Source organism: Garra rufa, chromosome 12 (genome assembly GCF_049309525.1).
Source record: "Garra rufa chromosome 12, GarRuf1.0, whole genome shotgun sequence".
NCBI lineage: Eukaryota > Metazoa > Chordata > Actinopteri > Cypriniformes > Cyprinidae > Garra > Garra rufa.
In genome coordinates, this window is record NC_133372.1 from 7216851 (window position 1) to 7244596 (window position 27746).

A 27746-nucleotide genomic window follows, 5' to 3' on the forward strand; every position below is an offset into this window, starting at 1 on the left:
GACGAGACGTGTGTGAGTTTTCGTTGACGAGACGAGAATAGACGAAAATGTTAGTGGGTGGTCCGTCAGACATTTAAAATGCATGACATTTCCGCTTATTGTGCATGCCAATTAAAACTTAAAAAGTATCTGACGCTATGGCAAGCCGTTTTAGCATTAAATACTCTTTGCTATACTAGTATGGCAAGCCCTTTTAGCATTCCATCCTTGTTTGTCTTTTATGTTCTAAAACATTCCTTCATTATTGTAATTATTGGTGAAAATAGTCGATCCGGAAGCTCACATTTTGTTGAACTATAGATCTGCTATTTTCAGAACTTATAAGTGACACTACCCAACAGCAAAATACTTACTGACCTACATTAATTTGTTAAAAGACTACTTTTTTCCCTTTTTTTGACTAAAACTAGACTAGAACCTTTTTGACTTTTCGTCGACTAAAACTAGACTAAAACCTTTTTGACTTTTCGTCGGCTAAAATTGGACTAAAACTATCACATATAGAAGTGACTAAAATTTGACTAAAACTAAGAAGCATTTTAGTCCAAAAGACTAAGACTAAGACTAAATCTAAGATGGTTGTCAAAAACAACACTGATTCGAATGTAATGTTTTATAAAGCCATTTTAATGCATGCAAAGACAGTTGAGGTCAAAAGTTTACAGAATTTGCAAAATGTTAATTATTTTCCTAAATAAGAGAGATCATGTAAAATGTATACTATTGTTTATTTAGTACTGACCTGAATAAGATATTTCATAGATATTTCAAGATATTTTCAAGATGTTTACATATAGTCCACTAGAGAAAATAATAGTTGCATTTATAAAAATTACCCGGTTCAAAAGTTTACACCCCCTTGATTCCTGTGTTCTTACTAGAATGATCCACAGGTGTATTTTTTGTTTAGTGATAGTTGTTCACGAATCCCTTGTTTGTCCTGAACAGTTAAACTGCCTGCTGTTCTTCACAAAAATCCTTCAGGTCCCACAAATTCTTTGGTTTTCCAGCATGTTTGGATATTTGAACTATTTGAGATCCATCTTTTCACTCAAAGGACAACTGGGGACTCATATGCAACGGTTACAGGTTCAAACGCTCACTGATGGTCAAGAAGGAAAAACGATGCATTAAGAGCTGGGGGGTGAAAACTTTGGAACCAAATGGAGATGTGGAAAATGTAATGGAAATGTAGTACTGCCCTTCTGAGGCTACAGAAAACACTTACATGTTTCCCAGAAGGCAAAATAAGTAACATTTTCCCTGATCTTCAAATTCAAAAAGTTTTCACTCCCAAGCTCTTCATGCATGTTTGTTTCCTTCTGAAGCATCAGTGAGCGTTTGAAACTTCTGTAATAGTTGCTTATGAGTCCCTCAGTTGTCCTCAGTTTGAAAAGATCTCAAAATCATACAGTCATTGTTGGAAAGGGTTCAAAACACACAAATGCTGGAAAACCACATAATTTGTGGGACCCGAAGGATTTTTATTTATTTATTTATTTTTTTTTTTTTTAAGAAGAAGAACAGCAGGCAGTTCAGGACAAACAAAGGACTCATGAACAACTATTCATGGAAAAAAAAACAGTTGTGGATCATTCAGGTAGGAACACAGTATAATAGGAATCAAGTGGATGTAAACCTTTGAACCAGGTTTTATTTTTATATATTTTTATATTTTATATATAGTTTTATGTAAACATTTTTATGTGAAATGTCTTATTCAGGTCAGTACTAAATAAACAATAACATACATTTTGTATTATCCCTATTATTTTGGTAAAATAATTAACATTTTGAAAATTCTGAAAGGGGGATGTAAACTTTTGACCTCAAATGTACATAGGCTATATGTATTTTTTCCTCACTAAACTTGAATAGAGAAAAATAGGCATTATTACTTGGTTGTTTAATCGTGTGAATTCAGCTAAATTGGAACACATTTTGCCATTAAGTTGACTGAGGGAAAAAAAACATCCCAGTTAACCTGCATTCACCCTATATCAGCCTTAATTGCTTCATTTCTAGGAAAAAACAACTATATCGTTATATATGCTACCGTGGTATATGAAATTGGTCATACCGCCCACCACAATACAAGGTAGGCCTAGTATGGAATCTTTATTACAAGGAAAAAGCTGCAGATTCTTTCACCGCTACTACTGCCAAGCAACCAAATTAGTGCGGCTGAATACAGGAAAAGTGTGACCAGTAGTGCAGCCCTTATCTTTACAACGAGCGCATGACTTAATGGGAACAGTATTAACCATAGCGTGCTGCCATCTGTCCAGCACATTAGTGTGTTAAAAGCCAAGTGAAAAAAATAGAGAAATGAGAAACTACGGCATTACTGGTATTTTTGGCTCAGGAATCACTGAGCGCAGCCGTGTGCAGATGGTGAGGTGAAATCGAGACGCACGTAAGGGTTGTAAACGAAAGGACACGGAAATAAATAAATAAAGCGAGTGATAGCGGAGGAAATAAATCCAGGTGTCCGTGTACTTTATCAGGAGCATTATCAGCTTGACGGAGGGGGGAGACGGGGGCCGCTGTCTGTGTTTGTGGCGAGATAGTGGGGAAACAATTTTACCCTCCTTTGCTAATTCAGCTCTTCGCCTGGAGGGAATCGCAGCATCTAAATAAGGAAGCCGAATGTTTTACACCTTAGCATATAATGGAGATGCGATAAGACGTGACTCGTCACCTGCCTGAATGACATTTCCACGCATATTATTATTTCCCTCCAAAGTTCACTTGGTGGCAGGACGCACTCGTGCAGCAGTGAGGCACGTGCCCGTGTGTGCTTTTTAAAACCCTGCCATTTCACATTCCCTTGACGATAAAAACAACAGACACGGCTTGTTTTATGTTTGCGTTAAATATCCCTCGGTGCAGCACCTCTGTGACAGCTTATTCGCTGACAGATTGATCGTAGCTCTTATGTGTTCTCACATTGTTCAAGCAAACGCTGAGAATCCCGACAAGAGCGCCAAGGTTCCATCGGCCGCGCAGCCGCCTGGATAAAGCCTTGATTCAACACTCATCCACAATCCATACATCGAACGGATTCGACAACAAAACATTCGTCGTCGTAGCTTTCAACCCTTCAATAAGCTCTTTTGAAGCAGAATTTATGTGATTTCCTTTCAAGCTTATTTTTGAATAGCTTTCCTATTTAGCCAGCAGTGGTTTATGAGTGTTTCTTGATCAATGGGGACCTTTATGGTCGTAAAGGTAGTGTTTTTTTATTAAAACTATTTCAAAAATCTATTATAGTAAAACTTGAGTACAAAGAGTGAAATAACATATTTATTGTCTGAAAGTTATAAGCTGGTTTCACAGACAGGGCTTAGACTAAGCCAGGATTAGGCCATAGTTCAATTAGGACATTAAATACCTGCTGAAAAAAAAATAGCTAAAACCAGCCTAGGCTGGTTGGCTGGTCTTAGCTGGTTTAGGCTGGAAGTAGCTGGTTTTAGCTGGTGGTTTCCAGCTAAATGTGGGCCAAACCCCTCTAAAACCAGCCTGCTGACCAGCACCCTAGGCTGGTTTTAGCTGTTTTTTTCACTAGGGTAAATCTTAGAAACGTGCTTTAGAAAAAAAAAAAATTACTGGTGTGCATCTTGAGACAAAACAAGGCCCCTGACATATTGCAAGATCAGTCAGTGCAAGTATCTTTCAGCCCTGCAAAAAAACAAACAAAAAACAGCTAAAACCAGCCTAGGCTTGTTGGCTGGTTTTAGCTGGTCAGCAGGCTGGTTTTAGAGGATGATCAGGCTGGGAGACCACCAGCTAAAACCAGCTAAGACCAGCCAACCAGCCTAGGCTTGTTTTAGATGGTGTTTTTTTTTTTTTTTTCAGCAGGGAGTTGAAACAGCTCAGACAGTTTAGTCTGGGACTAGGCTGAAGCCTAACCTTAAATTGTCACTGTCCTTCAGTTTTAGTGTCATTTAAACCAACAAATCTCCCTAATAAAGTTATGTTAAAACTTAGTGCACTTGTTTATCTGGGAGGCAGTAGTGTCAGGGAACACCATGTGAACAGCATAACACTATATAAGAAGTGATGTACAGTAAAAAAAAAAAAAAACAGAGATGTAGCGCAAACAGAACATGGTGTAAACAACATCAAGGTTGTTGGTTCAATCCCCAGTGAATGCATTAAAGAAAATGCACAGAAATGATAATTCTGTCATCATTTATTCATAGTCAAGTCTTTCCCAACATGTATGAATTTCTTTCAGCTGTTGAACGCAAAACAAGTTATTTTGAAGATTGTTGGTAACCAAACAGTTGTTAAAAATACTATAGATGTCAATGGGTGCTACCAGCTGTTTGGTTAGGCCTACCAAATTCTTCAAAATATCTTCTTTTGTGTTCAGCAGAAGAAAGATACTGAGTTAATGATGACAGAATTTTTTTGTGATCTTTTTAACTGATGAAATATACAGTTGCAATTGAAACTATTCAACCCCCTTGACCTGCAAGACATTTTGCTGCTCCGAGAACGTAAGTTGATGAATAATGAAAAAAAAAAAAATCTAATTGGCTCTAAATGCTCATGTTCAAAATTATTCAACCCCCAAAAGTAAAATAAAGTGCACAATCTTTTATTCTTTAAAACCACCAATAAACGCCGTTTAAAGTGCTTAGAAGCTTCTGTCACCTCTCTACTGCAATCTTGGCCCATTCCTTGCCTGAAAAAGCTTTCAGGTCACTGATGATCTTTGGTTTTCACTTTGCCACTGCTTTCTTCAAATTCAGCCAAATATTTTCAATGAGAATTCAATCTGGAGACTGAACAGGCCACTTAAGTACATTCTATAACTGATGCCTGAACCAAGCATAAGTAGATTTGGATGTTTACTTTGGGATGATTGTCCTGCAGGAAAGTCCATTGATCATTAGCTTCAGACTTTGCACCAAAGGCTTCAGAATTCTTGCCAAAATGGCCTAATACTTCAGAGTCTGCCTTTTTTTTCTTGGTCAAGAGTGGTATTTGGCAAGGTTTCTTAACATGAAGGCCATACTTGTCTAGTGTTCTTCTTATACTCTGCATCAAAATGTTTTTCCTTCTTTCGTTGTTGCTGTAGTCTTTGGCTGTACATTGCAGGTTTTTTTCAGTCGCTCTGATCAAATATTTTATGATATTGTGCTTTTCTTATTTAACATCCTCAAAGGTTTTCTGGTACAATACACTTTAAACTACAGAATAAGGCTGCCAGCTGTGTATGTTGGAACTTTTAATGTCTTGAAAATCTTCATGTAGCCTTAAACGTTCTAATATAATAAAACTATTTCTTCTCTATAGCTTTTGTGAGAGCTCTGTTGACTTTACCATATTTGCTACTCAACTTCAGCACATGCATGGGCTAAATGTATGTATGTGTAACAGCCCAAACTAATTCTGTTTTTTAATAGACTTTCTAAAGGCTTAATTTGTAATAATATCATAGTTTCCTATGATAAAAAATAGACTTCAAACAGCAATGTTGAATAGGGGTTGAATAATTATGACATAGCTGTGTTGTAACTCAAAAACATTACATTATATATTGACATTATCACTTTTAATATGCCAGTAAACTGTTGTAGATGCAATTTTCAGAAAAGCTTGTATTTGTAAAAATACTGCAGTCTCTGGGAGGTTGAATGATTTCGATTGCAACTGTATACCTTAAATCACTTTGGATGAAAATATTTGCTAAATGTAAATATCAAATTGTGTAAATATTATTTAATTGGGTTTATTAAGGATGAACGAAATGCAAGAAATTAAGTTATCTTTTGCAAGACAAACTAGTCTGCCATTTTACCCCAAAATGCTTTAAAAATGTCATTTCCAACAACTGGCTTTGCCACAACCAAAAACATTTGTATAAAAACAATGTTTTTTCAGATGTTAGTGTGCTTGTTTACTAAGGAGACAACTGTGTCAGTGAAGAGCTTGTGATGATGAAATAGGAGACGTGAGGTGTGAAGAAAATAAAGAACAAGAACAGAACGTTTCAAGCTATTATGCTGTCAAATTACGTTGTATATGTTTTTTTTGTTTTTTGTTTTTTTTTCAGAATTAGCATTAAATTCTATTTATAGCAAGACAAAGAAGCTTGCAGTATCATACCAGAAATGTTAAACATTTCAAATCATTTCTACTGCAAATGAATGGTGCTTTGATATGGTGAAAATGATACAGGTCAGACAATACAGAATTCACCTGTGGTGTGTGCAGTTTGACATGGTTGGTGGGGAAATTAAATGGTGAGAGTGTGAGAAGTGTTTTAAAAGCACAGTGCCAAAAGTACAAATAGTTGAAGAAACATTGCATGCACTCATTTTTAAAAGTACTACAATTAGTGTTTGATTTTAATTCAGCCAGGCCAAAATGAACATAGCATGGTGGCTCTTCTTAAGTGCAGGAAATGAACTTCCAGATGCCAGGCAGTCAGTAAACAGCGGCTCAGACAATCAGCAAATGGGGAAAAAAAGAAAAACGACTGGCCTGGAGCTTTTGGCACCCACTGTGTCATTACAATCAAAAGGCGATCTACATGTATATTTACACTCCAGCACCTGTTCCGTCATCCGCGTCCCTTCAGGAAGTAAATCAGCATCACGGTCCGCAGCTTTTGCCTACCGTCCAGCGCCGCGCAATCAAGAGTCCCGGCAATCAGCCGGGTTATTTTCTCCACGCTGGCAGAGTTAGTAGGCCACTTCAGTGCATTACCTCTCCCGGCCCAGTCGTGAGACTTGTCAATGCGGTGCAATAAAAAGAGATTGAGACTGAAAGTTGAGATTGAGTTTTATTGTCATTTTTACTGCGCCTTGCGAACATCGATTTGCCTGGGCCAAGACAAAGCAAGAGATGGATATACAGATTGGAGCGACTAATACCACGCCTGCCATCGTAAAAATCACAGACTGCAAAGTCAGTCTGAAGAGGTGATTTTATGTCTTGAAAATGTAGTCTCTGGGTGCTGAGCACATTTTTTCCCTTTAGCACAGCAATGCTTCTGTCTTACTCGCTCTCTCTTGCTCTAATGGTTTACTTGAACACAAGATGGTGGCCCCAAAACTGCATTTAGACCCTTTCAGATGCAATTTCGAATGAATGGATGTCACTGCATTACATAAATGACAATCCAAGTGGCATAACTATTTTAAGAGATACAGAAATAAACATGCTCTTCAAGCAAAGCATGTGGTCATTCTGCTTGGCCATCTGTGAACTTCACAGAAAATGTCTTAATATACAGAGACAGGACAATAAGATATAAGGTCTTAGGTTTTGGACACCATCTAAATATACAGTATATTCACAAAAAATCACCTTGGGACCTGGGTACTTGCTTATTTGCAGATGCCACTAGATTGACTTCTCACAAACACTGTACACTGTATTAGCCAATATGCTTTAATTATTTACAATTTCAAAGTATTTCACAATGATTTAAGACCATTTAATGTAGATTTATCCAAAGCAGGCATACACTGCTTATAAAGTGTATATGTTTTTTCATTCATTCATTCCCTGGGAATCGAACCCATGACTTTCAAACAAGCTCTACAGTGCTTGTTTGCTACAGGAACGCAGTGGCTGTATCTGATCAACTTCTCCACCCAAGTATATATATCCAAATAGATCCAAATATAGTCCTCTGAATAAGTGAATTTTAAGCAAGTGAGTGGATTCTGACAAAAAGTGCTGTGTGGGATATATTTGACAGTGCATGGGTATTCACTAGTGTACATAATTATACCACTACTAACATTGGTTGTACAGTCATTATTGTGTTGCATTAATGTTTTGAATAAGTGCACATTTTATAGTGTCTATCATTCAGACACCACTACAAATAGCAGTCCCATCAAGTGCACTATATAAGGATTGTAATAGGCAATTTGAGACACAGCCAGAGTGTCTGGTAACTACTATGTGCCAAATTGGCATTTTGGGTAGCTCCTTGTGGTCCAATTGGTTTCAGTTGGGATGGCAACTTGCATTAACACTGGACATGTTTTCATAGCTTTTGAAGATTATTGGAGTGTGTTTAACAATACAGTACTTTTTCTGTCTTTCTGCTTCAAAATTTCATCCTTAATTCACTGTATTACTTGCCATTACCTTGTGAAATTTATGTATTTATGTAGAAATGTATTAACAGTCAGGTCCCACTTAATATTAGGTGTCTTTAACTACCATGTACTTGCATTAAAAATAATGAATTGTTTGGAATGATTTACTTATTTTGTACATCTAGTAATACAAATCATCATAGAGCTTTATTTGACAGTCCTGTTCCACACTTGTTATAGCACCATGTTCTCACTCCTAACTCATCACATATTGATGTTTAGTCAAGACCTTTTGGTGTCACTTTTAGATGCACAGGGTACCCTTTTAGTGGCACTGCTTTAAATAAGAATCCCTTGGCGTCAGTATGCCTGATTGTATGATTAAATTATATGCCTCAGTATGATTAAATTATACATTGGGTAATAATTTTGCCATATAGCAAATATAGCATATATGTTGGGGGTAATTTTTAAATGTAAACAGTCCCAACTTTATTTATTTGTATTACACAAGATATAACAGGCAGGTACAACTACAGTCATAATTTATGTAAAAAGTATTAATATTCCAAGTCTTCAGAGGCAAAACTATTAATTTAAGAAGAATAGATCGCAGTCTCCGTCTGCCGTAAAGCTCATCCTGTGTGCGACTGTGTGCAAATTCAAAAATGCCGCCAGAAGAATCCTTACATCAGCCTTGGTTGTGAAATGCTCAGTTTTTGCAATAAATGCCTGTGACTGTACTTATATTTGCCTGTTACATGTTTAATATTGTTCAGAAGTCAGTAGGTTTAGGGTAGGGGTGGGGTTAGGTGCTCCAATGAAAGTATACATTCATATAAAATCATTTCCATTTTTTACAAAGGTATGCAAACATTAAATTAAGACAAACAAAGCCATCAAAGCCAAGAGATCCTGACTAAGTGTCAATTGGTCATGAGTTGGGAGTGAGAATGTGTTGGTTATAGTATTTACAATAACTAGGTAATAACTGGGTTTAAACCCTCAACCTACCCCTAAACCTACCCATAACCCATGTAGTATTATCCAGTACTTTTTTAAATAAAATTGTAACTACAGGTAAGTGCACACACTGTAAAATAAAGTGCAACCCAGATCACTTTTATGGTATGGATATGGTTACGGTCAGGTTGGGTGGACTGGTTAGGTTAAGGTGTATGGGTAGTTTTGACTAGTTCCAGATGTAACTACAGAAATTAATTACAAACATAATTACAAGAAAGTATTTTTTTAATTATATGTGCAATGTAAAAACGTACATGTACACAATAAGTGCACTGCATAAAATTCTTAATTTAAATGTAGGTACATAGTAGTTAAAGACACTTACATGTAATATAAAGTGGATCCAAAAATAATTTCAAACTAAGTTTGTTAATCTTATACCATTGTTTTCTCCGTATCTAAAAGTGCTTTGCAGCATGAGACTGCATTTTGAAAATCCGAAGCTAGTGCCAATGATGTTGGAAAAGATGGCATGAAAGGATGGAGCTGATGAAGTATCTGCAATTTTAATAAGAATTAAAAAATATAATTTTTTGCATTTTTTTTCTACAGTGCACATGTTTGTAATGCTTTTATACTGCTTGTTTATGTCGGTTTTTGCAATAAATACCTGTGACTGTACATATATGTGACCCTGGACCACAAAACCAGTCTTAAGTAGCGTGGGTATATTTGTAGCAATAGCCAAAAATACATTGTATGGGTCAAAATTATCGATTTTTCTTTTATACCAAAAATCAATCATGTTCCATGAAGATATTTTGTAAATTTTCTACCATAAATATATAAAAACTTGATTTTTGATTAGTAATATGCATTGCTAAGAACTTAATTTGGGCAACTTTTAAGGCGATTTTCTCAATATTTAGATTTTTTTTCACCCTCAGATTCCAGGTTTCAAATAGTTGTATCTCAGACAAACATTGTCCTGTTTTAACAAACAATATATCAATGGAAGGCTTATTTACTCAGCTTTCAGATGACATAAGAATCTCAATTTTGACAAATTTACACTTATGACTGGTTTTGTGGTCCAGGGTCACATATTTGCCTGTTACGTGTTTAATATTGTTCAGAAGTGGGTAACTTTAGGGTAGGGGTGGGGTTAGGTTTTCCAATGAAATTTTTTTGACAATGCATGCAAACTGTTAAATTAGGACAAACAACTGAAAACAATGCAGGACCCTGCAAATTGAAAAGTTCATTTTTTGACACCCAGGGGTATCCTTTTAGCTGACCTTAAAGGGTCCTGACCAGGCATCAATATGTGACGAGCTGGTAGTGCGAACGAGTTGGTTATAGTATTTACAATAACTGGGAAATAACTAGGTATTAACCCTGAACCTAATTTAAATGTAGGTACATAGTAGTTGAAGACACATACTAAAATATTTTCTAAGTAAAAAAAAATCTTCAGTGTCTAAAAATATTTTGAGGCTTGAGATTGCATTTTGAAAATTCAAAGCTAGTGCCAAATGATGTCGGAAAAGACGGCATGAAAAAATGCAGCGGATTAAATGTCTGCAATTTTAATAAGAATTGAAAAATAGCATCAATTTTTGCAATTTTTTTTTTTTTTCTACAGTACACATGTGGAAGTCATGACACCATTTGAATGCCTCGGGGACGTCACTAATGTGAGTTTATATCCCAGCTGGTTTACCTAACGCTGACACCATCATAGTAATTCATTTCCTCCCTCAGCTGCTTGTCAAAGCAACAGCTGGGACGAACGAGCCCCGGAGCCCCACACAGACCAATGAACTAGTCCTGAACCAATCCCGCTCTAAATATTTATACCCTGCCACATTATATTTATATAAAATGCCAGAACAGGATGTTTGGAGCGCTAACCGGACATACCGGATTCTGCTGTCCACCATAAAAGACAGCGCTGATGGGATTACCCTAACCCTAGCCTTCAAAGATTTGTTTGTGTATTTATTTATCTCTCGCTCTTCAACCCCAACGCAAGCTCATCAAGTCATCAGCCCGCCAACAGAGGCCACGCTCCAAAAAATGAAAGGATTAAAGAAGGAGTTTAAGCCGTGGATGTGTTTGCTCGGCACTTTGAAATACACCCGTTCGCTCAGCATGTGTTTATGCAGCGCTTAGACGCCAGTTCTCAACCAAACAACTGCTACGAAGCATCAGACCATATTCAGCCGTAATCTGTTTTGGTTCTTATATTATTAAAGAGATTTACTCCTGTTGTGGAGTGTAAACCTATCAAATTAAAGGGGCCGTAGACGGAAAGCTTAGGCAGAAAGGTAGAAATGGCTTTATAGGTGTGCGCAGTCAACTCTTGATGTTGTATTACCACTAATCTCATTGGTAAGCACGTTCTTGACGCGCTAAACATGCCTTTGAGACCATTTGTACCTTTTTTAATACAATTCACAAAATATATATATATTGCTTACTGCTGTTTTTATTCGTATTCTAATATGTAGGAATCTCTTGTCATATTATTTAGTGGTGCTTAGTCTGCATTAGGTTGAGAATGAATCTCTGAAAACCATTAAAGGTCAAATTGTATGCATTGTTTACTGCTGTTCTTGTTTTATACCTGTACATTTTAGGCTGATTGCTTTTATTTTACACGACGGTCAAATATAAGCAGAACTCATCATGTGAATCTTGAACTACACTCTTAAAAATAAAGGTGCTTTAAAAGGTTCTTCACAGCGATACCATAGCAGAATCATGTTTGGTTCCACAACGAACCATTCAGTCAAAGGTTCTTTAAAGAACCATCTCTTTTTTTACCTTATTATAATCTGGAAAAACTTCCTGTCCACAAAGAACCTTTTGTGAAATAGAAAGGTTCTTCAGATGTTAAAGGTTCTTTATGGAACCATTTAGACAATAAGGTTCTTCTATGGCATCGCGAAGCACCTTTATTTTTAAGAGTGTACATTAAGAACCTTAAACATCCACGGAACCTTTCCAATTCAGAAAAGGTTCTTTATAGTCTTTATAGTTTAGATTTTTCAAATATTCTTCAAAATGGTTCTTTATAGAATTTTTCACTGAAAGGTTCTTTGGGGAATCAAAAATGGTTCTATGGCATCACTGCAAAAACACCCTTTTGGAACCTTTATTTTTAAGAGTGTACACATTCATTCAATCATTTGAACAACCAGTTAGTATCTACACTGATTTAAGTTTCTATATGAGTTTGATTCACTAAAATTTTTTATAACCGATTCATTAGAGTCATTTATTTAGGAATCAGACTTTTGCACTTTATGTTGTTGATTCTCTAAAAAAAACCAAATTGTTATTTTACAGTTAGGGGGAATCTGATTCAACTGTTTCTGACTCACTAAAAGAAACGACTCATTTGAATCATTCGGATTGGATTGGATCCAGTTCTGAATCAGTTATTAGTATCCAAATGTACTTTTAGTTCATGTCTGTTAGTTTTGAGGTCATCATGATGAAGCTAAACTTCAATGGACATGGACAGCAAGCCCAGTTTTTACAAATAGAAAGCATTAAAATGCATTAAAAAAGCATTAATATTATTATGAACTGGATAAACCAGAAGGATTGCAATAGCATAGTCTATTTAAAAAAAAAAAAACAGTTTTGTTTCTTAATGTTTCTTACTCTCAGTAGCCAATATTGTATCACACAAAATACATTATAGTAGGTGAAAACACTTTATCCGTAAGGCGCAGCAAATGAACTCATATTTAATGTAGTCTGGGTGTTATTTTATTGTACCTTGCATTGTTTTTTTTGTTTTTTGCTGTGTAAAAATGACAAAATGTACCATATTACTATTGCAGAAAAAATGGACCAAAATACTGTCGAATTGTTAAGAGACATGGAAATGTTTGTCCAATAAAAATCTGTTAAGGACAAGAATGTCCCCCATAATACCACCTGCAAGCAACTAGCAATAAAACGGCAAGTAGCAAATCATGGTTCATGAAACTTGCCATTTCAGTAGGAAATGTGTCAATATAGAAAATTGTGTTCATTCATTCAACTGATATAAAGGCCTGCAGTGTATAAAACAGTAAAGCATGGCACTAACGGCCAAGGTCATGGGTTCAATTCCCAGGGAATGCTTGAACAAATGTGTAGCTTGAATGTAAAAGTCTCCATCAAATGCAGGAATGTAAAAGTATGTGTCCATCCTGCTCTATTAACTTTTTTTCTCACACTGTCATTAACTTTATCAACTCATTTTTTACAGTATCTTAAATCCTTGAAATTTCAAACCTAGCAAAGAGCTTCAGGGTATCTTCTGTCCTTTCATATCTCACAGACACATTTTAAACAGTTCACAATCCTGCTGTTATAAAGCTAGAGGCAACCCATTTGTAATATGGCGTTTTCTATGCTATACCGGCTTCCAAAGTGATACATCACTTCAGATCTTTATATCCTTCAATTTGCAGTTCAACAGAGCTTGTTAAGTTTAAATGCATTTGATCTGTAATTAAAAATCTATGCAAAATGCACATCTGGTGCTAAATCCCCTTTATCAAATCTATTAAATTGTGTTTGTCACTGGTTTACATCCATTTGCATGACGTTTCACACTAATAAATATGCATACTCGGTGTGTTTTGTTCTTGTTTACTTGATATACTTCCTCATTAGTTTATTTTTACTAGACATAGTCCTACTTTGAACTACGTCAACGTGCAAAAACAGAAGTTTTAAGCAAGCTGTGCTTAATAAGTTCACTTCAATCACAGTGCAGATGTGATTTTAACAGTGTGCATGCTTAGTATGATGCACACTATCTAAATTTAAGATAAACCTTAGATCTGCCTGATGAAAGCGTTGCACTGAGTGAATAATGACGTGTGCTTTTATCTGCAGTAAAACCTGATTAGAGCTCATAGTGCAAGTTTCACAGTGTCAAAAGCAGTGGACTAAAAACCAGAAAGAAAAAAATTACTTTTCAACATTTATTTATGAAATTAAAAAGATAAAATATCACCGTTCAAACAATGCTCAGCAGAAAACAAAAACAAAATCATAATATTAATAGTCATCAAGGATTACTTGAGCTGCATACAGATTGCAGTGGGGAAGTACATTATAACAAGCCAAAGAAAAAAATATGCAGAAACAAAATCATAACAGTCCATTATAGAATAACACAGCACATTAAGCAAGATTACCAGGAGGTCAATTTACATAAAACATCTTTTATGTACATTATAAATTACGGCGGGTGCAGTGGAGGGGTGGAACAGGAGAAGTTCACTACAGATTATGGTAATCAAAGCTATTAATCTGAAGAAAGGGGAGGTGCTGTGATCTGACAGAATGACTCCGTCAACCTTTGGAAAGGCCCTACAGGGCTGGTGTGTCATAATAATGTCACTGTGTCAGAGAAACAGCACTTAGGGATGGTCACAGTACTCTCTCAAAAATAAAGGTTCTTCAGTGGCTTTTCTTATCATTGCTTTTACCCAGTATAGGGTTCTTGAGTTGGTTGTATTGCTCCTTGGAGATTAGAAATGTTCTTGATGTTACCTTACATGTGATAGTTTCTGGGTTCTTTAAAGCAGCAGCACGTGGATGGTTGTCTTTGATGAAAACCCTTCGTGGTTCAAACTGGAACCTTTATTCTTAAGAGTGTACAGTGGTGTTCATGTGGGCCTTTGTCTTCTCTCCCAAAAATGTTGAGATGAACTGGTGCACATTAGATGAACCCCTACTGTACCTCAGGTGAGCATTAGAAACAGTGTGAAAACATGTGGACAAAAATTAACATTTCTAGTCAAGAAACATTTTCTTCCACCGTATCTACTTTAGCCATTTCATGACGTGTGAGTCGTTACCCAAATGCATTCAGAATTGCAGCATGTAGGTACCGTACGATGAAATAAACAGAGACTTTGGGTGTTATCATGATAGGGTTTAATAATTTGTTTATGTTCTTCGACATATATATAATTAGGAATCATGCAATGCCTATAGTCAATCAGTGTTAATAAGTGTATGAGAATGAAAGATAAAAAATATGGAAATAAAAATCAGAAGGAGTGAAAAGGCAGAGTGTTCTCATCTAGCCTGTCAGAGATCACAGAGCGGATCCGGGAGCCATCTCTTATCAATCAGTTTGCTTTATGAAATGAAATTATGATGAATGGCGCTGACTTTTGCTTGTGACTTCAGCAAATGAGCTGCCAGAGAGCTGGCAGAGGAAACAACACAGCTAAACACATTTGAACACTTATCTTTTGAATACTTTATCTCTTTCTCTCCTTTCGACTTCAAAAATAAACCAGACTGAAAACATATTTGGTATATATTCATGGTCCTGAAGCATATTTGGACACTCAAACCTTGCTTAAAATGTCTAAATGTCAAACCAAACATTGGGAAACATTTGTGTTCTACACTGCATTAAATTGAGGGGAAGTTCTTTTACATCCACTAAGGTTAGAGGTCTTTGCAAACATGAAAAATAAAAGCGCTAGCATTATTTAAACCATTGCAGGTGCCACTTTGTGCCTTTTTAAGTGTGGAATGAATGTCCAAATAATTCTGGAGGCCACTGAAGTTTATTTTAATCTCTACAGTCACAACAGTAATTATGTGATGAGCATGAAAATGATGAAAAAAGCCAACATCTGTTTTGAAAATAGTAAAAATCCTGGTAATTTGCCAATGGTCTGTGCTAGTCTGAGTAATGAATAAATGAAAACTCTAGCGTATTCTCTCTGCATTCTGTCCATGCGGGAAAGGGAGGTCTTGCTTGAAGTTTTACCAGCAACACCTTCTGAACATCTGTGTCAATGTACAGTATAAAAGTCTTGAGCTTGCTGAAAACTTCTGCTAGCACCCAAGTGGGGTGCCTTCAACCCTACCTCAAACTTACAGTTTGTTCTCTATATTTAGGAGTTTCACACAGGCTTTGCAACGGGCATCCTGAGGCAATGGTCCATTCTTGCACCGCCTCGCCTGTCTTCCATCAGTACCCTATCAAAAGCAGTTTGACAGTTTGGCCCCAACAAGGGCTATAACTGCAAAGTACTTTATATCGAGTGAGTTCAACTTGAACTTCAGAGGCTGAGCCTCGCAGGGACAAAACGGGGAGTTTTCACCTCAGCGTTGGGTCCAGAACGTGCGCAATCAACGGTCTGTTTGAAAGATAAGCCTGCTTGCTCCCACCGGGGATTTGACAAACTGTGCTTGAGGTGGACTGGATTACGTAAAAGAAACGGACAAGCGTGTAATTTTCAGAATTGTAGGCCATTGCCGTTCGGACTGAAATGGTGGGACTGACCCTTGAATTGAAAGAGGCTTGTGTACGAAATGGATTTGGAGAATTAGGAACCTTTCCAAAAGCAAGAATCTTTGGTTTCCAACGCGTACAAACCTGGGTTCATCTCAACCAGTGTATTGTGTAAAATTGGTGCATGGAAGGCGGACAAATTTGTAAATGCATCTCTCGTAAAAGTGGTTTTAAATAGGATAGTTCACCCAAACACCCAAACTAAACATTTTGTCCCAACCTGTATGATTTTCTTTTTTCTATTGTCCATGAAATGAAAGCCATTGGGGTCCAGAAGAACTTTGGACCACACTGATTTTCCTGATGTGGACTAAGAAGCGCAGAAGCATTTTTAAAAATATCTTCTATTGTGTTCTACAGAAAGGCATACAGGTTTGGAGCGACACAAGGGTGAGTAAATGATGACAGAATGTTTATTTAATAACATAACACTGCACCAGTCCAACGCAATTTACATAATATTTAATCTAGGCTCCCGCAAACCAGTCAAAGAGGAGCCCAACAACACGAAATAATGAATTGCAGAGGCTCTTTATGCAAGACAATGAGAGGCAGCGAGCAGCCGCAAGTGTTGTACCCCGACTAAATCTCTTTCTCTGGCCCAACGGAGCCCCTCCATCAGCTCAACGTGCCAGATATCGCAACAGACATCCCCCTCAGGTGCAATAATGTCACAGTCCATTAATCTTCTCAAACTTCAGGCCCTGATCCTGGGAGCCCCGTCCATGCTAATCCCTTATTAATGTGGCAAATGAACCTGTGGAGAAAGAACTACTCCCTCCCGGCCCTTCACCATCACAATGCGGAGTCTATTACCGCCTTCCCCCGTACCGCTTCGAGTCTCTACTGTTTGCATTAGGATGTCCATTCATTGAAGCATAAAGCCACTCGAGAGAGGCTTGAACACACACACACACATCTCTTCATTCCACATATTATTCGGTCCGTGCCCTCGCTAGTAACCTTTGTCTAGTGCACATATGGCAGAGCGTGAGCCTGATGCATGCGTAATCTCTTAAGATTCAATGTTGCGATTCAAGTCAGCAACCAGACACTTTTGTTTCATTTTGGTTTTGTCTTAGCTCGTTGAGAGACTCAGGAAAGGCGATGCCTACAGATTCCTTCTATTATGTGACAGTGGGAACGACCTGACTGCGCTCTGCTTTGCCAGATTAGAGGAACGCTCAGCAACGGAGGAAACAGTGCATGAGAGACAATCATCTGGTCTCTAAAACAGTCCCACCGATTCTCCAGAGTCTGATTGCTTCCTAATCCAAACGGAATAAGCGCATCACTCCGGAATAATTGCAAGTCATTACTGCTAGCACTCACCGGTAGAGCTGTTAGCCTGCTCTCGGGGCTCGGATACATATGAACGAGGCTTTCAAAGAATCTGTATTTATAGACGAAGATTTAATAAGAAATCTGAATCTGATAGACGTGATGTAAGTGATTTTTTTTATGAGGTGAAATCTCCGGCTTAAAGCGCAAATGCTCTTATAAATGCTTGTATGAGTTCGGTTTGCTATGAGCAGTCACTTCCCAGTTTAATTTCTCCAACCGAGTTTATTAATCAGGCTTGTTGAGGAGTTTTCCCGCAGAGCGGAGTCTTGCACACTATGCATGCACGCTTAATCAATAACCTAAATGTTTCATGCACTTCGTAATAGACTTTTTAATGCGCCTCCATCCTGAGAAGCTATTGAACCGTGATGTGTGCCTGTGTGTTTGCCCCATGCAATAAAAAAACTACAAATGAGAAATAAATGGCCTACTTGGATTATTTTGCAATAAGTGCTGTTCATCAACGAGTGCTTTGGAAGGTGAGCAATTTGTATCTGGTATATGATTGGATTTCACTCTGAAAAACAGTAAAGTGACAGAGAAATGGCCAAGGAATGATTTGCATTGATTCCTAGATGCACAGTGGAAATTTTCCTATATTACATATTATTATCAGAAGCAATGTTAAAAAGTCGACAGGACATATTGTTGCACTTATAAATCATTTTGGCTCATGGCTAGTAATTATGTGACTTGACAAGTTTCTATGGCTCAAAGAGTGGAGCATGGCACTAGCAAGGTCATGAGTTTAAGTTCAATGGAATTCGTGTAAGCTTTGAATGCAATGTAAGTTGCTTTGGATAAATGCATTAACCTTCGCTCAATGAATCACTGACTACGTTTACATGGACACCAGTAATCTAATTAATGACCTTATTCTGAATAAGACAATAATATGATTAAGCTGTTTACATGAGTTGCTTTTAGAATATTCCTTTCATGTTCCCGTTTTACATGTTATAGTACATAGATCGATTAATGACACACATTACGTCCACACGCGACGCTATCAGTTCATCTTCGTTATAGAGTTTCGGATGTTTCGGTTTTAATTTTATAAAAACTTGAAGTGGCTCTGGACATATGCAACAATTTTTTTAGAATGTGTGAGTTAAAATTTGCCGTGGTCGCATTTCTGCTCCAAAGCGTCTGCTCCATACAGCGAGCGTTTCAGAGCCAGTCAGTTTTTAGGGAAAAAAAAAAAAACACACGCAAGTCGAAAAGCCAGTTTAGTTTTACTTTTTTGTTTGTTTGTTTTCATTTTGAAAACCCTGTTATCTTTGCCGTTTACCTCACATTACGCTTTGGAGGCTTTCTTTTATTTATTTTTTATTAATTGATTTGGTTGCTCAGTGTTTGCGCGCCCTGTAATAAATTGTTTAGTCGGCATATAACACAGCATGTGATGGAGTCCATGCCTCGTTTTATTAGTTTTTGTTAATAAATGATATAAGCTGGTTTTATTTTATTGTTGTTATGCTGTTTAATTAAAAATAACAAATCCATCTTTTAAAAATTTGTTTTAATCTTAAAATTGATAGGTGTAGCCTATATATGTTAGCAAAACCAAGATCATGAATTCGATAGTAAAATTAAAAAGCATCCTAAGACATTCCAATAGCGGAAATCCCGTTCACAAAATTAAAATCACAAATAATACTAATGAAAAAGAACGGGTTGAATGTTAACTACGTTTCCATAAAACTATAAATTATGATAACAGACAAACCATTTATCAGCAATGAGCATTGATTAATCCCATGTTGTAGCAAAAAAAATAAAAATGAACCCAATAAGCACGTGCGACCAACTGAGAGCATTAGCCGCGTTCCAGGCAACCCATAACCCGTGTTTTTCCAAAACTTCTACCCGTGAAAGTGCACTGGAAAGGCAGTCAAACCCGTGAATTCCCACCCCTGAACTCGTACTAGATCGACGTACTCCCAGTTCCGAGTTACATCCCGCGAAACAACAATAAAGCCTCTGGGGTGCTGTGTTTATGCGAGTGGCACACGGTGGAAAATAGATTTTAGGACAATATAACGACGTTGCAATCAAATTATTAATAATATAGCTAAAACTAATAAATGATTAGCGTGACTTGCCTGGAACGCTACAAAGACCTGAGTCGTGGTTTGAAGATATGATTTACGAGCTCAAAAACCTGCCTGGAACGCAGCATTAGTGTGTATCCTGTCACAAAATGTGGCGAAAAGTCCTACACAAGGGGAATAGTGTGATTAAGGTGTGTACATGTCTTCCATAATGCGACTAAAATAGGAATACTCCACCTGTCTTAATTCGATTTGTGTTTACTCCGATTATGACTTTAGTCGGATTAAATTAATAAAAAATCTCAGTTTACATGGATGCTTCTTAATCAGAGTATTATCTTAATCGCATTAAAATCGGAATATTGTTGTCCATGTAAACGTACTCACTGTTGCAACCACTGCTTCTAATTAGTCTTAAAGAGACAGTTCTCCCCAAACTGAATATTCTGTCATCATTTACTCAGCCTCATGTTGTTCCAAACCTGTATGACTTTCTTTCTTCTGTTGGGATGAAATGATGACAGAATTTCATTTTGAGGTGAACGATCCCTTTAAAGCTGTGGTTTTACAAAGCCATCTACTTTTTTTTTTTCATTGCACTGTGGTCAGGCAAAACTAAAATAGTAATGTTTGCTGCACCCCTGACTATCAGGCAAGTTTGCATGTGCTCATTGTTGTTTGCACTGCTTCAGTTCAGTCGGTGAACAGAAAGGCCAAGTGTTAATTGCCCTATGGCTGTCAGCAGAGGTTTTGGGTGCCATAATAAGCTTGCCACTGATGTGCCTCTAGCCGTGCTAACTAGCTCTGCATGGAGGCTGCCCCACTATCTATGAGCTTTGGAGAGGAAACGCACAGTAAATGGCCTTTAAAGGATCGAGACAGAGACACAAAGGGCAACCCCTGTTCAAACACAGACCCCTCTGGACTGAGCGAACAGTGTATTTCACAGTGTGGTACAATCCATCTACAGCGTTGACAGGCATCTGTCTCTGCGCTTACAGTGGCGGCTTTTGTTTTGGGTCACTGAGTCATTCGTTAAGGCATGTACAGCACGACAGCATGGTTCCCAATAGGACAGTAGCTGCAGAGGCCGCTCTCTTGGCCTGGATTGCAGTTCGTTATGTAATCTGTCATTCTACATTGGTGTACTCCTTTCTTTCTCCCTAAAATGCAAACCTTAGACAGAAAGAGAATTGCTTTGCATATCCAAAATCTCATTGAAAAACCTTTTGAAATGCTTCACCGCACTCGTTTGATGTTCTCATTTGGAGAGGGAATGGGATGAGTTGCAGAGTAATCTATAGAAGGGTCATATCCTGTGTGGCCTGCCCTGATGCACGTCCACGATCTGTATCGCCCACACAAGAGCAAGACAACCCAGACGCCCCCATCTTCCAGACTCGAAAACTATATTAGACAAGCTTTTGTTTGTACAGCTTTCACGCTTAAGGAAATTATTAATGATCCTCCACACACTCAATCTGGAAATATGCAGAGTTGGGTGTGTTTACTTACTGAAGCTACACTTTGTGGACAAAATTATCCCCTGAAGTGAGCTAAATCTGAAAAAACTTCCCTATGGGGACGTCCAAGGATGTCCTTAATTGGAAAAGCGGTCCAGCAAAGAAAACAATGATTACTTTTATTTTAAAAATGCAAATGTTTTCTTTTGGGGCTACAGTTTGGGACAGACTTAGTCTGTGGTAATTATAATTCACCTTAAGATACAAGCTAAGGTTGGACTTTACTTAGAGACAGCATCTAAATGTGATTTAAACACATGTATTTGAATATAGTATCTGTGTGAATGTGTTGGACTTTGCTATACATCAGCCACAAAATTGACACCAGATAGTGAACTAAAAATTATTCATTAATAACGTGTTTTTTAAACACAAAACTCCCCTCTGAGGTGAGCTTATTATGTCTTCAACTAAGAAAACATTTATTAATAAAAAAAAGTGTTTTTTTAAACAAATAAATAATTAAAAGCGCAAATTAATCTATAAATAAAGTTTTTTTTAATTCTACAAACATAAAATTGTCCCCAGGTGTTGGTCTATCGTAATAATTAGTATCATAATTATGCTTATTTAAAAAAAACAGAAGTTCTTATTTAGATACCTAAGTAAACAAATATGTATGTTTGTTCTCCAACGGTCAGACCTTATCTTATACATCTCTAACAGCCATTACCAATCTGTTGTGTATTCAGTCCATCATTAGACATGAGCTGTTTACTGAGAGAGATGCTCCCATACACACACACACACACACACACACACACACACAAACACACACAGACAAAAGGGCAAGGGAAAGGCAAGGAGACAGAGAGACGAAAAGTGAGCGAGTGCTAGAGAGAGTGAATGAGAGAGAGGGACAGAGAGAGAACGAGTAGCTGCCCCCCACTTCTTCCCCATGCATTACAGACACACACACATACACACTGCATGTTGGCCCATAGCCAGAATATGCCATACAGAACAACAGTGCCACCTAAAGGTAATATTCCCCTCTCTCCCTCCCTCCCTCCCTCCCTCTCTCAACTCTCTCTTTCTCATCATTTGGCTTTCATACTATGAGATGCTGTGCTTGGCAACTTGCTTTTGCGATTTTTAGCACTTTATATTGTCTTTGAGAAATATGCACGGCTAACGAAAGAGAACACTTTTCTATACTAAATGTCTGAGACATTTTATTGGTTTAGTATTCAGATGCCATTGGATTTAATGAACCAGGAGATAATGTTTAATGTTGTGTGCGCACATTTTCTCGATTAGTAGATTAACTGCAGTCCAAGATTAATTAAGAAACTGGTATCATAGAGAATGCTAATTAACAAATGCAGAAAATAAGAACAAGATTGAAACTCAGTGGTTATCCATACAAGTGATGATTTGTTTGATAATGCCTAGAGTCAAATTCATTTCCTCCACAAAAGAGTTTGGATGTCGAAATGAGAAAATGGTGATCGAAGTAGACAGGCGAGAAAAAAATGTTTCTTTTACAAACTCTCAGAACATTGCATCTTTGAACCATGACACAGCAGTGAAATTAAACTGAATCTAGCCTCGTAGGAATCATAAGTTGGATTCTTTTCGAATCTCACACATTAAACCAACTGCTGATCCAGCACTTGTTTCAAGTAGAGGTTTATAAATGTAAAAAAAGAATAAACACAGAAATGCATGTGGTAAGATGATGACAATAGGAATTCGCCTGGGTCTGCTAGTTTCATATAAAACACATACAATATTTACGACTTTTTTGGTCATATATGAGAACACCTACGGGGGCTTTTTGAATTCTACATTCTACACAGTGCATCACAGATGTATCACTCAGAGCAAGTTAGCTACCACAGGCACTTCAGTACTGAGCAGGGCAGTTATAAGCAGTACTTATAGACCAGTAAAAGTGTTCTTTTACCTGTCTGGTGTGCAAAGGTGCCCCCTTTGACTTGAAGCCTCCTTGTGAACTGCATTCTGAGGCACTGAAGTGATCAGAGCTGGTGGAGGAACGTTTGGAAAGCGTGTCACACCCTCCAACAAAGGTATTGTCCAGTGGCAGCTCCTGTATCACGTGATGCTTTTTCACAGACACCGGAGTGTCAGCTTTGAGGTGGAAGGCCGACTGGGGTGAAGCGGACTTGTAGTGCCTGGCCAAGTCTGGGCTGCTGGGTTTGAAGGTGGTAGTAGGGGTGGCATTCCAATCAAAGCGTCCAATCCCGGGCTCCTCGAGCTCAGCCGGGAGACTGATGGTTCCGTTTATGGGTTCGTGGGCAGAGTCGTCAGGTTTGTTCTCCTCGATGGTGACAAAGTTCAAGAGGGAACTCTTTGGTGACTTCCTCTTTTTGCGCTTCTTCTTCTTGTTCTGCTTGTTCTCCTGGTTGGGGGACATCCACTCGGCACCCTGCTTCTTTCTCTGAGCCGCCTTGAACTGCGAGGCATGTCGGCAGCGCACCAGAACTGTTATGAAGATGACCACAATCACTACCATAGCGCCTGTCACAATGGCGATGATGGTTTTTAGGTTGTCGACGCTCTGATAAGTCTCACTGCTCTCGCCGATGTTCCTATCCAGTGGCGTTTCCATTGTCCGTCGGATGAGGTCATGTATGTACGAGGAATTTCCAACCGTGTCGTTAACATACAGAAAAACAAGAACAAGAGTGTGCAGGGACTTTGGATAGCCGAGGTCACTGATGTTGACCACTAGCCTGTGGAGGCCAATGTCTGCAACTGTGGGTTTTTCCTCTAACGTGATGTTTCCCGTTACAGGGTCAATTCTGAAAAGACTTCTTCCGTTACCACTCACAATAGTGTATTTGAGTTCTGCATTCATACCCGTATCGCCATCTACTGCAAACACCTCGGCCACAACCGATCCTGGAATCGCAGACAGCGGCACTAGTTTGAAAGAGGTGTTTGATGGTGGGTAGATGACGACGGGTTGGTTATCGTTGACATCAATGACATTGATGGTCACCTTGGCGGCTGACGAACATGGAGGGCTTCCATTGTCCACAGCTCTGACGTCAAAGGTGTAGGAGCTTTGCTGCTCTCGGTCGAAGGAAACATTGGACTTTATGACTCCAGAATCTGGGTCAAGGATGAAGTTCTCATTATCGTTAAGGATTGAGAGTCTCACCACAGCGTTCTCACCAGCATCTGCATCTGTGACTGTGATTACTCCAACTGTACTATATTTAGGCAGATTCTCTGACACGAAGAACTGAAAGTGGTTGTGTGTAAATTTAGGGCTGTTGTCGTTCTCGTCCAGTATGGTCACTATGACTGCAGCTTGACTCTGCAGAGCCCTGGTGCCATTGTCCCGAGCAGTGACCGTAAAAAGGAACCGTTCTTGTTCCTCCCTATCAAACACCCTGGATGCGGTTAGCACTCCCGTTTTGCGGTCAAGATCAAAGAACGATGCGTTGGGTCCCAGCTGGTAGACGATCTCTGCATTCCGTCCGCTGTCCTCGTCTGTGGCGCTGATGGTTGTCAGGAACATGTCACGTTGGTTGTTCTCCATGACCGCCAGCTCAATGACGGGCTGGGTGAAGATGGGTGGATTGTCATTCTCATCCTCCAACCGTACTCTCACCAGGGCGGTCTGGTTCAGACTAGGTTTTCCAGAGTCAGAAGCAACAATCTTGAAGATGTACTCCTTGGTTCCTTCGTAATCAAGCAGTGCGGATGTTTCTAACAAATATTGGTTATCATAAACTGCTTTGAGGTGAAATGGAACATCTTTTTCAATGAAGCAAATCACCTTGCCATTGACATCAGTGTCTTTGTCGGATACAGTAATAAGGGCTATCTTGGTGTTAATTGGATCTTTTTCAGAAAGCATTACAGTACCATTAGTCGGACTGATGATGTATCTCAGGTCGATGTTCGGAGCGTTGTCGTTCACATCTGTTACATTGATAGTGATGGTGGCTCTTGCCGGACTCGAGCTTCCATCGCTGGCTAGTACTGTGAGTTTATGAATGGCAGTCTCCTCTCTATCAAGTGGCCTTTGAACTGTTATGAGTCCAGTAGTGGAGTTCATAGCAAAAAGTCTCCGTGTCGCCGGAGACACCTGGGCCCCAAACATGTATTTTATTTCAGCATTGGCACCCACGTCTGCATCAGTGGCTTGCAGCTGAACTACAGATGTGCCGACGGGAGAATTTTCTGGGATGTGGACCTCAATTTGGCTTTCTTTGAAGACAGGCCGGTTATCGTTAACATCAGTGACGGTCACCTGTAGAATGGCAGTGCTGGATTTTTGTGGGTTCCCGCCATCCTCCACTTTGACTTTCATCACATAAGTATCTTTCTGTTCTCTGTCTAAATTCTGCTGAACGATAAGCTGAGGCCATTTCTCGCCCTCTGGTGTCTCCACAATATCCAAACCAAAGGCACTCTGCCCATTCAACAGCTCGTATTTGTGTACACTGTTGGGTCCGGTATCTGGATCGGTGGCAGAGGGAATAGCAAAGCGGCTGTTGATGAGTGTGTTTTCCGGAATTGAAATGTTGATCACAGGCGAGGGGAACATGGGGGCATTGTCGTTGGTGTCTTTGACGATGATTTTAATTTTGATTAATCTGAAATAGTCATTGGGCAAAATGACCACCTCAATTTCAAAGGAGCACTCGCTGTCTTCAAAAGAGGGGCCAGGACAGAGTTTCTCCCTGTCGATACGGTTGGAGGTGGTAAAGATTTCCCCTGTATTGCTCATCACTCTAAGTAGCGGGGTGTCACCTGCTTTCGACACAAGTCGGTAAACCAGATTACTGGTAGCCCCAGTGGCAGAGTTCATATGGGAGATGTTCAAGTCCTTTGGTATGTTTCCAATAAGAACATTCTCCTGTAGCTCTTCTCGAATAGGGTAAATGAGCTCTTGGGCTATAGTGGGATCTAACCAGAAACAAGCAACTAATGTTGCCAACAAGAAAAAATCCCTTAAATCCATGACAGCAGTTCACGCGTGTTCCCGCTGCTTTAATTCAAACAGTTGTCTCCATATGGTGTTGTCAGAGCCAAGGTTTCACAGAGCCTTACATTCGTAGATAAAGTGCAGCCAAACACGACCCTACAACACACAACATTATAATATGTTACAATGAATGCCATAATATTGAACACTCAAGATCCAAACAAACAACAGATAGTCAATTAAAATCTATGTAATTAAAAATCAAGTGTTTATAGTCTGGTTAATAAAGGTGGTATTGCATTCCAGTTATCATTCTCAAATGCATTATAACCACCACTACAGCCTGGTTTTCACTGTAATCATTTCCCTGTGCATACACAGAGGCTCTGGATAAAATAATCCAGTCAAGCACTCTGCATCATCTTTCAAGACATTTCACATGAGATGTCTCTAATGTCATCTCCTTCAAAGTTACACATCATGCATTTGAGATTTAATCTAATTATTATTTAATTCTGAATAAATAGCACATGCACGAGAAGTGACAGGATTTTAAACAAGACAGTACATAAATTCTGCATGCAAACCCGTTTGGGTGTATGCACGCATGCATGCGTTTTCTTACCTCGGTTCACTCTGAGCTCGCTCATACGGAGGTTACCAATTCGCGCACATAGTGACAAATCCGTTCGACCAGTCAGAAAAATGATCTGACTCCAGTATAATGTGAGGATATCCGTATTGATCACTGCTTTGAGGACTAGGTCAGTGAATACTTAAATATTTAAATCGTGAAAAAAAAATCCAATTCACAGCACAGCTGGTTTTGGGGGGAAATGTTGATTTTACAGCAATCAATCAGTCAATCTTTATGAACTTTCCCCCGCAGATCAGCGTGCGGTCGGGGACGCGCGGAATGCGGTGGTCGGTGATGAATCAGGTGATCCACGAGCGCGTTAACGGTCCCGTACGGTCATTCCGCATTACCGGAGGAGCCCTTACGAATCGCACCTGTTCTAGACAAATATCAACATAAACTATCCCATCAAAGAAAAAGAGTCAAGTTCGAACATCATCAGATCATTTCCCTCTCAGTCCTCAGTCAGAAAGAAAATCCACGGCTTCTGTCCCGGTGTCTTGTGCGTGATTCGCCGCGCACACCTGAATGAGAAAAAGTCCAAACGGTGGGATGTGTTGGGCTGCTTATCCTCGCTCTCTCCTCTTCCCCAGACTGAATTTCTCGCACTAACTCCGAGTATGCCCACAGGGGAACGCCCCCTTGGCTGCTGATTGGTCCGTCTCTTCATTAACGTCGCAGTGAGGGGAGGGGGATTAATCTGATTGGTTAGAATTAACGTCACTCAAGCGCGCTGCTGAGACAGAGCGAAATGCCTCAGAAACACTCTGCGGGCTGCGGGATGAGGAGGTTCGATGTACGGTTCCATTTCACCTCATTAACGCATAAGATCATTTAATGTATTTGTTTACAGCATTATGGTGCCAAACAATCCAAACACAAAATGAAAATGTTTTGTCACTTCT

General features: G+C 38.8%; 1 protein-coding gene across 2 annotated transcripts in view; it reads right to left on the reverse strand.

Annotated features, from left to right (window-relative positions):
- The window catches only part of LOC141347653 (protocadherin-9), a 300609-nt gene extending 273197 nt beyond the window's left edge, over positions 1 to 27412 (reverse strand). For both annotated transcript variants that reach the window (XM_073852636.1, XM_073852635.1), the window contains exons 1-2: positions 26830 to 27412; positions 23205 to 26360 (exon numbers count right to left, since the gene is read on the reverse strand). In XM_073852636.1, coding sequence (XP_073708737.1) covers positions 23205 to 26240 — 3036 coding nt within the window. In that variant the 5' untranslated portion in view covers positions 26241 to 26360; positions 26830 to 27412. The remainder of the gene's footprint in view (positions 1 to 23204; positions 26361 to 26829) is intronic.
- Positions 27413 to 27746: the final 334 nt, after the last annotated feature.